This window comes from Ovis canadensis, chromosome 11, assembly GCF_042477335.2.
Source record: "Ovis canadensis isolate MfBH-ARS-UI-01 breed Bighorn chromosome 11, ARS-UI_OviCan_v2, whole genome shotgun sequence".
Taxonomy (NCBI): Eukaryota; Metazoa; Chordata; class Mammalia; order Artiodactyla; family Bovidae; genus Ovis; species Ovis canadensis.
Genome location: NC_091255.1, coordinates 63,616,483 through 63,628,633, shown reverse-complemented (window position 1 = coordinate 63,628,633; position 12,151 = coordinate 63,616,483). Strand labels below are relative to the sequence as shown.

General features: G+C 56.5%; 2 protein-coding genes across 2 annotated transcripts; both read left to right on the top strand.

Annotated features, from left to right (window-relative positions):
• Window positions 1–3,914: 3,914 nt before the first annotated feature.
• Window positions 3,915–6,574, top strand: GALR2 (galanin receptor 2). Its single transcript, XM_069543916.1, is given in 3 exon segments — window positions 3,915–4,364; window positions 5,683–6,362; window positions 6,365–6,574. Coding segments are annotated over 3 exon segments (1,152 nt in total). The 5' UTR covers window positions 3,915–3,996; the 3' UTR covers window positions 6,469–6,574.
• Window positions 6,575–7,618: 1,044 nt separating this feature from the next.
• Window positions 7,619–11,489, top strand: ZACN (zinc activated ion channel). The gene is made up of 9 exons (XM_069543915.1): window positions 7,619–7,854; window positions 7,933–8,057; window positions 8,199–8,243; window positions 8,388–8,494; window positions 8,735–8,904; window positions 9,694–9,818; window positions 9,932–10,139; window positions 10,304–10,468; window positions 11,101–11,489. The coding sequence occupies exons 1-9, from the start codon at window positions 7,761–7,763 to the stop codon at window positions 11,289–11,291; spliced, it is 1,230 nt and encodes a 409-aa protein (XP_069400016.1). The 5' UTR covers window positions 7,619–7,760; the 3' UTR covers window positions 11,292–11,489.
• Window positions 11,490–12,151: the final 662 nt, after the last annotated feature.

The window sequence follows — 12,151 nt, the reverse complement described above, 5'->3', positions numbered from 1 at the left end:
TTAGTTGCACACCAGTGTGAATATTCTTAACACTACTAAACTGCACACAAAATATTTAAGGTGGAAAACCGTGTTTTTAATATTTTACCATGACTAAAAATAATTTCTAGGGAATTCCCTAGTAGTCCAGTGGTTAGGACTCTACACTTTCACTGCCAAGAGCGTGGGTTCAATCCTTGGTCAGAGAACTAAAGATCCCACAAGCCATACAATATGGCCAAAGTTTTTTTTTTTTTAATTAAAAAGTAAATTATCAGTTCAGTCGCTCAGTCGTGTCCGACTCTGCGACCCCATGGACTGAAGCACGCCAGGACTCCCTGTCCATCACCAACTCCCGGAGCTTACTCAAACTCATGTCCATCGAGTTGGCGATGCCATGCATCAGTCTCATCCTCTGTCATCCCCTTCTCCTCCTGCCTTCAGTCTTTCCCAGCATCAGGGTCTTTTCCAGTTCTTCGCATCAGGTGGCCAAAGTACTGGAGCTTCAGCTTCAGCATCAGTCCTTCCAATGAATATTCAGGACTGATTTCCTTTAGGATGGACTGGTTGGATCTCCTTGCAGTCCAAGGGACTCTCAAGAGTCTTCTCCAACACCACAGTTCAAAAGCATCAATTCTTTGGCACTCAGCTTTCTTTATAGTCCAACTCTCACATCCATACATGACTACTGGAAAAACCATAGCTTTGACTAGACAGACCTTTGTCAGCAAAGTAAAAAAATAAATAATAATTTTTTTTTTGAAAAGTCAGTCTGGGACTTCCCTGGCAGTCCAGTGGTTAAGACTCTGAACTTCCTGCCCTGAACCAGCAGGGGGGGCACTGGTTCAATCATCTCTGGTTAGGGAAGTGAGATACTACATGGCCAGTGGGAAAAAAAGGGAAAAAAAAAAAGAGTCTCCTAAATGTCTATCAACAGATGAATTGGATAAACAAAATGTAATTATTACGCAATGGGACACTGTTTGACCATTAAAAGGAATGAAGTACTGATACATTACAGATGAATCTTGAAAACATTAGGCTAAGTGAAAGAAGTTATACACAAAAGGTCACATGTGTGATTTCATTCATATAAAGTGTCTGGAACAGGTAAAGCTATAGATTCAAGTGGGGAAGAGGAGCTCGAGGAAAGTTCAGGGCTAGTGTAGGAGCACTTATCAAGAAAAGCAAATGCCCTTCCAGAAACTCCAACCTGTAATTAACTGACAGCGAGAACCTTTTAGAGCTTCCCTAAAGGCTCAAGTGGTAAAGAATCTGTCTGCAAAGCACAAGACTCAAGAGACTTGGGTTCAATCCCTGGGTAGGGAAGAGCCCCTGGGAGAGAAAATGGCCTGGAAAATCCCATGGGTGGCTGGAAAACAGACTGTATACATAGTGACAGAAAGAATGGTGGGCTAGGGTTGAGGTGATTTCTTTTGGCAGGAGCAAAAATGTCCCAAGATTGATTGTGGTATTTGCACAACTTAGTGACTATACTAAAAAGCAAATAAACACTGTATATGAGTGAACTCCATGGTGTGTGAATTCTATTTCAATAAAGCCTTTTTTTTTTTTTTAAGGCAGATCAATGTTAGTCCTCTAGTCAAAACTGCCATGGCTTCTCTTTTTACTCAGACTAGAAGCCTTCCTCACAATGGAAAAAATCCTGCATGCTATCCCTCTCATGTTCTCTCCTACCAATCTCCTTGTTCATTCAACTGAAGCCATACCCCCTCCTTGGTTAGGGACACAGACACACTCCTGCTTTAGGGCCTTTGCACTGGCTGTTCTATCTGGAATTCAGGTTCCTTAGATATCAGCTAGGCTAGCCCCCTCTCCTCATCCAAGTCTTTGCTTAAATGTTACCTTCTTAATGAGGTCTGCTTGACCACCCCATTTTCAATTGCACCATCATCACCACTCCAATACTCCTAGTCCCCTCACTCTATAATTTACTTTTCCTGCAAGTACTTACCAACTGATTAATAACTTGAGTTACATTTATTGTCTCTCTCCCCTGCTAGAAAGGAAGCTCACGAAGGGCCTTGATCTTTGTAGATCTCACTGGTAAATCCCGAGGACCCAGAACAGTGCCTGGAAATGAGTAGGTGCTCTATAAATATGTATTGAATAAATGAATGGCAAGCATCTCAGAAAAATGAACGGTTATTATCTTCCTAATCCATGAATAAGTAGGCAGAGCAGAGGTGTAAATAAGGTTTTCTTACCGAGAGGAGCAAGCAGCTGGGCTCCTGAGGCTGAGGTTCTGGGTGAGGGGAAGTGGAAAAAGGAAGTTTTTGACTAGGACCCCAGGAACAGGATTGGAGAAGGAAATGGCAACCCACTCCAGTAGTCTTGCCTGGAAAATCCAACAGCTAGAGGAGCCTGGTGGGCTACAGTCCATGGGTCACAAAAGATGAGACACGAGTTAGTGACTGAACAACAAGGAACAGGGCAAGGAAAGGTGAAGCAGAGGTTAAGCTACAGAAGGTGGTGATGTTCAAACCCAATTTTAAAGTTATATAGAAACAGTCATGATTCCAGGTCACAAAGTTTTTTTTTTTTTTTTTAGGTCACAAACTTTTGATGCTTAGTATGTCAACATCTATCTGAGGGGCTTCCCTCATAGCTCAGTTGGTAAATCATCTGCCTGCAATGCAGGAGACTTGGGTTCAATTCCTGGGTCGGGAAGATCCCCTGGAGAAGGAAATGGCAACCCACTCCAGTATTCTTGCCTGGAGAATCCCATGGACAGAGGCTACAGTCCATGGGGTCACAAAGGGTCAGACACGACTTTGCGGCTAAACCACCACCATGTCAACATCATAAATAAATATTTAAGTGTTTTTGCAACCTAAACATCCTCCTGGCTATCTCAGAAAATGCTGCTGATGCATATCAATAACTCTGCTGTGGCGTGTTTGTTTAGTTTGGCTGTGCCCGTCTTGGATGTGGCATGCGGGATCTGAGTTCCGTGACCCTGGCCGCCTGCACTGGTGTGGAATCTTAACTACAGGAGCACTGGAGGAGTCTCAGTTCTGCTGTTTGTGTTTCCTTTTTACTTCCCCTTGTTGGATATCTGGATAGAGTAAGGAAAAAGAGAAGAGTTTGATTCATTCAGATTTTACCAACTGGCCTCAGGTCTCACACACACATCTCCCATTTTCATCAGAGCCCTCTAGAAGGTGTTATTAGCCCATATTGTAATATTGAGGAAACGGAGGCAGGGAGCTGGGAACCGAGCCTGACACACAGGAGATGCTCAGTCAACTTTTACTGGACTGAACTGGAGTGGGAAACGCTCAGTGCGGGAGAGAAGGGAACGAAATCCTTCCACCTTTCCCTCGTCTGTTCCCTGGGGTTCCTGTGAGGCGCGATGCTACTGGGAATTAAAAGCGGGAAGAGGCGTGGAGCACGCGGCAATGGCACCCCACGCCGGGAAAACTGCAGCCCCCCGCCCAATCCGCCCCCACTCCTCGTCACCCCCACCTCCACACTTTAGGGGGCACCTGGAACTCTCTGGAGGACGCCTCCCAGCCTGCCCCGGAAGGTCCGGCGCGCCCGCCAGCCTGCAGAGAAGCACAGAGGCGCGCCCACAGGTCCCGGCGGTCGGTCCCTCCGGCGTCTGCCCTGGAGGTCGGTTCGTTGCACAGCTCCGCACAGCTCGAAGCCTGAGGCTGGAGCGCGCCGACGAAGCCGGAGGGCCAGGGAGCAGGAACGCATTCGGCCCTCGACCCCGGGGTGGGCTGCTTGTGCCTTGGACAGGGCGCGCCGGGGCCCCTGGGCAGCCCTTCCCCCGGCGCGGTCGCCCGCCAGCGGGATCAGCCCCCCTTCGGCGGCTCGCTCCTCCCCTTGATCCCCGCGCACCCCCTTCTCCTGCCCCAGCCACGGAGATCACTCCGCTCGCAGCTCCGCCGAGTCGCGCCGGGCGCTGCAGCGGCTGGAGCCCCCAGAGCTGCGCGCTCGCCAGGACCCAGACGGCTGCCGGAGCCCACGCAGCCCCGAGGCAGCGACACCATGAATGGCTCGGGTGGCCTGGACACCGAGGACACGGGCGAGGAGGGAGGCGGGGGCAGCTGGCAGCCTGAGGCGGTCATCGTGCCCACGCTCTTTGCGCTCATCTTCCTAGTGGGCACCGTAGGCAACGCACTGGTGCTGGCCGTGCTGCTTCGTGGTGGCCAGGCGGTCAGCACGACCAACCTGTTCATCCTCAACCTGGGCGTGGCCGACCTGTGTTTCATCGTGTGCTGCGTGCCCTTCCAAGCCACCATCTACACCCTGGACGACTGGGTGTTCGGATCGCTGCTTTGCAAGGCGGTGCACTTCCTCATCTTCCTCACCATGCACGCCAGCAGCTTCACGCTGGCCGCCGTCTCCCTGGACCGGTGAGCTGGCGTCCCAGGGGGTCGCGAATGCAGGCTGGAGCTGAAGAAGGGGGCTGGACTTGAGGGTCAAGGAGAGATGTGCAGAGAGGAGAGAGAGAAGGCTAGGAAGGAAGGGGCACCAGGAGGGAGTGAAAGACAAGCAGGTGTGTTGGAGGAAAACGAGGAAGAAGAATGGGAGACCTTGGTGTCCCTCTGTTAGGTGCCTCCTCAGGGACTCAGGGCCTCAGCTCTTCAGCCCTTCGGTGTCTGATAAAGCCTTTCCGGGTTTGAAGCGTTTTCCCATGCTGAGTTTCATCTGAGGGTCAAGGCCCCTTGGGAGGCTGGGACAGGAAGGATTGCTGTGCCCAGTTTACAGACCAAACTGGGTTTATAAGCGATTCGCTGAGTGGCCTATCCTATAATCCCGTGCCTGAAGCCAGTGCTCTGTCTCCTCTCGTCAAGCTCAGGCACCTCCACCTCGCTGGCCTCCAAACCACAGTTTGCTCGGCACAGTTTACTCTGGCTCTGACTGCAGAATCTGGGTCCTTTGTGAAGGCCCACGCCAAACTCCAAGCAAGCGCGCCCCAGGGGCCCTAGGTTGGTCCCACCCTACCAACAGGCCTGGAGTCAAGGGCAGGAGAGGAGTGGGCCCAACGGTCCCCCTGAATGCTGAAGCTTGGAAGGACACCGGGATGATTCCTGGGGCGGGAATCCTGGTCTGACTGCTACCTCCCTGGCCCCCTCCGCCCTCACGTTCCTTCCCTGGACAGGCAAGGAGGTCAAGGAGGCAAGCCACATTCCCCATGCACCAAGCCTGCCACCACCCCCCCCACCGCCCCCAGTTCCACTGAACACTAAGTGTGTCAGTTCCGATAGGCTAGTGGGACCCAGTTCCCATAGGCTAGCGTCGAGTGCTCTAAGAAATCCCCTCTGTACCTTGCCTGAGGTGTCTCCAGGCTCTCTCTTAGAGCCTCAACGCGCCTGAGTCCTACCTCTGGGGGCAACATCACTGGTGAGTAATCACAGCCTGCCAGAGCCCCGAAGCCGGTTTAATCTTGGGGGTGCCAGCCCGGGTGGAGTCTGACAGTGGTCGTAGTCTCAGAAAGAACAAATGAGTAGCCTTTCCTGCTCCCGAGTCCCGCCCCACGGGTGGGCGCAGCTGAGGGTGTCTGGGATGGGATGGGGTGCTCGGTGTCGCCCTCTGGGGCTTGTGCGGCGTTACGCTGTGCTAGAGAACTTCCTGGACGGTGAGTGTGGGACTCGAGGTGGAGGGGTCCGGCCCGGCTCCCGCGAATCCTGCTGGCTCATCCGACGTCTCGCTTTCTGGCCTGACCCGCAGGTATCTGGCCATCCGCTATCCACTGCACTCCCGCGAGCTGCGCACGCCTCGCAACGCGATGGCGGCCATCGGTCTCGTCTGGGGGCTCTCGCTGCTCTTCTCCGGGCCGTACCTGAGTTACTATCGCCAGTCCCGGTTAGCCAACCTGACCGTATGCCACCCGGCGTGGAGCGCGCCGCGCCGCCGCGCCATGGACCTCTGCACCTTCGTCGTCAGCTATCTGCTGCCGGTCCTGGTGCTCGGCCTGACCTACGCGCGCACCTTGCGCTACCTCTGGCGCGCCGTCGACCCGGCGGCCGCCGGCTCGGGCGCCCGGCGCGCCAAGCGTAAGGTGACACGCATGATCATCATCGTGGCCGCGCTCTTCTGCCTCTGCTGGATGCCTCACCACGCGCTGATCCTCTGCGTGTGGTTCGGCCGCTTCCCTCTTACGCGCGCCACTTACGCGCTCCGCATCCTCTCGCACCTGGTCTCCTATGCCAACTCCTGCGTCAACCCCATCGTCTACGCTCTCATCTCCAAGCACTTCCGCAAGGGTTTCCGAGAGATCTGCGCCGGCCTGCTGAGCCGCGCCCCGCGCAGAGCCTCAGGCCGCGTGTGCGTCGCGCCCCGGGGCCCCCATCGCGGCAGCGTGCTGGAGCGCGAGTCCACTGACCTGACGCACGTGAGCGAGGCCGCCGGGCACTCTGCCCCTGTGCCGGCGCCTCTCCGCAGCCAGTCATCCAGCCACGTCCCGACCTGTGCTGGAGGGACCCAAAGGCCCCCCAAAGGCATCTTGACAGTTAATTTGACCTGAGGGCACTTAGGGGGTATGCTTGGGTGTTGAAAGATTGGAGTCAGAGGTTGCGGGATCGTGGAGGGAATTTCATTTATGAATAAAACGCTCAAACTATTCCATGTGCTGTGGCGCGCTGTCTCTGCCTGTCTCAGGGGCCCCAGGCTCCGTGGTGAGAAGCCTCTGGGACTTTCCGGGGAGCTCTGGATGGATGAGTACAAGAGAGGGGCCTGCACTGAAGGCAGCAGAGTTAAAATCCGCCTAGAAATCCCTAATGGATACTGAGGAGCGTGTGAGGACCTAAGGCTCTTTCCACGTGGCCATCAGGACGCCCCAGGTGTATGTAGATGGAGAAAACAGCAGCTGCCAGTGAGCAGCACACAAGCTGTCAGAGCACACTGGGTAAGTCAGCTGATGACACACTTGGCAGACCAGGACACTGTGTGTGTTCCCATTAGCGTTTGCGCACAGGCGTGTGGCCGGTCCTCGCCTGTTGCCAGCTCCCTGAGGCTGTATGGAGTCATACCAACCAGACCAGCGCCTAACCACCTTCAGCCCTTGTTTCCTTTCCTCCCTGCAGCTGTCTGGGATCTGGTCTCCAGGGCAGGTTTATCCTTAGGTTAGGAAAATCACCCCCACAGCCATTGGTCCTGCTTCAGGGTGCACAGAGGTATTTCTAAGGCACTGCTGGCCTCGGGCAGCCTGAGAATCCTGCGGGGAGCAGAAAGACCCCAGGGGCTTTGGTCAGAAGCGAGCCTCTAGCTGTTCCAGGTTTGCCCCACTTCTGGAGTCCTTGAGCCAAGGCCTTTGACATGAAATTAGTTGTTTGAGGAGAGGCAGGGAAACCCTCAAGGGTGTGCCACCTTCACATGGCTGGGCACAGAGCACTGTGGTAAGGGTTTGGGAGCTTAGCCAAGCAGGTGCCTGCTGTGGAAACACAGGTTGGACCTGCCCAGATTGGAAGGACCTTGTCAGGGAAAGGTGTGTGTGTGTTTAGGCAGGGGTCCCATGCTTGTCTCGTCTGCTTGGCGAGTCTTGAATGTGAAAACTGGTTCCAGGTGGTGGAAATGGAGCAGGGGCCTGAAAGCCTGGGTAGATGCAAGTTGGGCGGGGCTGGGTCCTGAGCTTTGTCTTTCGGTGTTTGCGGAACCTGGGGTGCAGGTGTGCCAAGTCTGAGGCTCCAGGATTGTTGCACACAACAGCTGCCTCCAACCGACTGCCCAGCCCCCAGAGAAGTGACTGAAATAGAGGTTGTAGCCTAGGCGCTGCTGCTCCATCCAGTCCCTCCGCATAGCCTCTCAAGATGGTCCTGCGGCTCCTGCTCCATCTCACCTTCCTCGGGCTTGGAACCACTCAGCCTTTGGCTCAGCAGCAGGGCTTTAACGCGCCGGCATTTGGTAGGTAGAGAGCATAAGGCCTTGAGCTTTGGGATTTGGGTCCCAAGGCACAGGGTGACCTCGACCTCCACCCTTCAGACTGGCCATCCTTCTCCAACCTCAACTCACCCCAGGAGGTTCCGGATCCCATTCAGATTCCAAACAACGGAAGCAAGCCCCTGGTGGTGGATGTGCAGGTGTTTGTGTCCAATGTGTTTAACGTGGTGAGTGTCCTGAGGGCCCGGGAGCCCAAGTGCTGAGCTGGAGATGGAACAGGGCTCAGCCTCGTGAACGCGGGGGTCTCTGGCCTTCCTGCCACAGCGCCCACCCCTGAGGTGACACACTGTTCCCCCCCCCCACCATAGGACATCCTTCGGTACACGGTGTCCTCCACATTGCTGCTTCGGCTGGTGAGCATCCATGGTGGGTGGAGGCTGAGGAGGGGAGAGACCCCTTGAGTCCAGCACAGAAGTACTGGCCTTTGTCAACCTGCTAAGCCCAGGGGCACATATACACAGAGAGTGGGAGCCTTAGTAGCACCCTTGTGTCCCCAGTCCTGGCTGAACACACGCCTGGCCTTGAATTCAACTGGGCACCAGCAGAACCCAATCATGCTGCCCTGGGACGTGCTCTGGATGCCGAGACTCACTGTTCGGGAGGCGTAAGTGAGGCGGGGGTTGTTTTCCCTGGCACAGGCCAGGCGCAGCCTTCTCTACTCATCTGGAGCTGGGAGGTCCTCTTACTGAATATCCCCCTCCTGGTGGCCACGCCAGACCACTGACACGACTCCTGTGCACTATGGTGCCCCAGCTTCCAGAACCTCGAGGGCAGTGCACAGCAGCTGGGAACATGCTGGGGTCCCCCCTCCTCCCCCTTCTGAGGGGTGCCTGTCCCTCTGCAGCCTCTGGGTGAACTGGCAGGACAAGAACCCGCAGGCCCGCGTAGATGGGGACGGCCACATCGAGTTCTACCTGGCCCTCACCACGGAGACCAACTGCGACTTTGAGCTCTTCCACTTCCCTAGGGACCAGAGTGACTGCCACCTCACCTTCTTCGCTTTCAGCAACACCGGTGCTGACAGGACAGGAGATGGGGGATGAGGGGAGAGGGGAGGGGAAGCCTCCGGCCCCCAGCAAACACCTGACCTGGGGGACTGGGCCTGTGTTCACACCCGTCCACCCCCTGGCTTAGGGGAGCTGGGCACGCTTCTTTCACTCCGTACGTCCTACTCAAATAGCGGCCACATCTCCTGGTCCTCCCCTGCTGTAGGCTGTGGGCCCCTCCAGTCGTCTTCTCTCACCCCCAGAGCAACAGTTCTGGGCCAACAGCCAGGGCTGAACTGCCCACTTGTGTCCAGCCCAGAGGCGCAGGCTGCTGCAGCCTCACTCCTGAAAACATCCTGAAGGTGTAGCCACCCACTGATTATCCCACAAACCCAGCATGTGATGTTCAACTCAGCAGAGTAGTCCCACCTTCCCTTCCATCCCTCCCCTCTGGGAAATACCATAGCTGCCACCCCACGAATCCTAGTATTTCAGGTGTGAGATGATATACCAGTAAGTGAGTTTGTGACCATGTCCCCCGCCCCTCTGTGAAGTGGTGCAAAGTGCGTTTATTTTTACAATGAAAATTCATTTTATGAATCTGAGATGGCCCTTCTTCTAAGTGGAGAAAACTTGGGGTATTGCAAAATCAGTTTGGAAAGCCCTTGGACAGACCAGCTTCCAAGTCTGCCCCCAGCAACCATCAGAGGGCTCCATCATCCCTGGGCTCCAGTCCGTCCCTGCCCCTACTGCCAAGAAAGATGCAGGCACAGGGTATTCCTTTCTGAGTTCACCATTCTCACCCCTCTCCCTTCAGTGAGGGAGCTGGAGTTCCAGGTCCACGCAGTGAACGAGATTGTGAGTGTCAAGAGGGAGTTCGTGGTTCAGGATCTGAAAACCAAAATCCCATCCCAGCACCTGGTACCCTGCTTCCAGGTGACGGTGAGTTGGGAGGTGGCTACTGAGGGCTGAGGGGGGTGTTGGGGATGCATAGTCAGAGGCCATGACCTCACCCTTCTATGCCCACTCCCTGGAACACCCTGTCTTCCTTCCAGTTGCGCCTGCAGAACACAGCGCTAAAGGCCATCTTAACGCTCCTGGTCCCTGGGGAGGCGCTACTGTTGGCTGACCTGTGCGGGGGGCTGCTGCCCCTCCACACTGAGCGCATTGCCTACAAGGTGACCCTGCTTCTGAGCTACCTCGTCTTCCACTCCTCCCTGATACAGGCCCTGCCCAGCTCCTCCTCCTGCAACCCCCTGCTAGGTAAGTCCCTGCCCTCACCTGGCCTGGGTCTGGGCTGCTCTGTGCTGGGCCTGTCTCACTCCGCCTCTGCCTGCTGTCACCAGAGCCAGGGTGCCTCTGCTCAGGTCCCGGGGCCCGCGAGGCCAGGCCTGGCTCCTGACCGCTCTTCTCCACCCCGTCTCCAGTTTACTACTTCACCATCCTGCTGCTGCTGCTCTTTGTCAGCACCACCGAGACTGTGCTGTTGACCGGGCTCCTGGCCCGGGGCAACCTCAGGGCAGAGGACAGCCCCATTCCAGCGCTAGATGGGGAGCAGCACAACCACGGGAAGCCAGGGCCTAACCCTGAAGGTGGGCAGGGGCTGGGGCCCCTTCCTGGGTGGGTGGAGGAGGAGGCCTAGGGGCAGAGCTGGCAGACTGGGGCTGCAGGTCACCGGGCTCCTTAGAGGTTCCTGCACCCACCTCGGCCGGCTCTGCTGCCCGGACTCCACCATGGCTGTGCTCACAAGCAGCAGGTCTGGAGCAGGGAGCAGAATCAGCCTCCCCAAGGCCCAGTGACTTCAGACTCTCTAGGCTTCCCAGGTGGCACTAGGGATATAGAGCCCGTCTGCCAATGCAGGAGACTTAAGAGACATGGGTTCAATCCCTGGGTCGGGAAGACCCCCTGGAGGAGAGTATGGCAACCCACTCCAGTATTCTTGCCCGGAGAATCCCGTGGACAGAGGAGCCTGGCAGGCTACAGTCCACGGGGTCACAAAGAGTCGGACACAACTGAAGTGACTTAGCACAGGATAACCCTGTGCCTTGCACAGCCTCTCTCAGGGGGCATTTCTTCAACTCAAGATGATCTAGAAGGGGCCAGACCCGAATGTTCCTTAGCTGTGAATGTGATGAAGGGGGGCAGACTAGCACCCTCTGGGGCTCACCCTTGTGCACACGCAGAGCGTGCAGTCTGTCTTCTTTCACTCTTCCTGCCCACACAGAAGCCCCTGGAGCACGGAAGGGGTCCCGAAGGAGCTGGGCGGAGGCTGCTGACCACATCTTCTTCCATGTGTATGTGGTAGGGGTGGCGTGTAGCCAGATCATCTTCATTGTGCTCTGGATGTGGGCAACATGCAAGTCGGAACCCGCCCCTGGAGCGGCCGCACCCCACGGAGGGCAGCCCAGGCTGTAACGGGCAAGGCCCAGGGCTGCAGACCTGGGGGGCGAGGGCTGTGATGGGGCCTCTGGAGGGGGAGGGGGGTGGACTCTCTTCCCTCAGCCTGGAGGACCCCCGGCCACCCCAAGCTCTCCTTCTTGTTAGCACGTAAGCAAGGAGTGTGGAATAAACACATCACCCCAGGGCAAGGGCACCTCTGGGGTCTGTCTGTCACGTTCCGCTGTTCACTTTTGTTGGAGTAGGTGGGGCCCCATCTCACGTCCCTGAGCCCCACTCTGCTTCAGACTGTCTCACCACTGTCCGCTGGTCCCCCAGTCCCCACACACTGCCTAACTGTTCCTTCGGCAACCGCTGCCGCTTAGCCCCGGGCCAGGAGCACTGGAGCCCCCGAGACAGGCCTGGGACGGTCAGGATCCCTCCTGTGAGCTCCGGCCGAGTGCTCAGAGGGCAGGGAGGGCACTTCTACTCCAGCCACTGGGCGCACCTTGGGGACAGAACCCCCCAGGCAGCAGGACTGTGGGAATGGGGCAGGCATTCTCTGCACTGAGTTTGAGAGCAGTCCAGCCTCCTTGCTTTTCTGCAGGGCCTGGGGCTGCAGTGTGGCCTGCTCCTCTGAGCCTGAACCTCAGGCCTGGGCTGAAGGGCATTCACCACCCCAGTCCCGAGCTGGCCTGGAGGCAGGGCTACTCAGCCCTCCTCCTCCTGTCCTGCAAGGCAGCTGTGGGCAGAGACCTCTGTCTCCCTTCTCTGTCCTTCTCATCTTGAAGCCATCCTGTGGCTGCTGCAGGCTGTGGTCAGGGTGACAAACCCCAAAGCTCTGGGAGAGCGCTGCTTGGGTAGGGAATGGGGGCTGCGAGAGGAAGGGCAGACCAGGA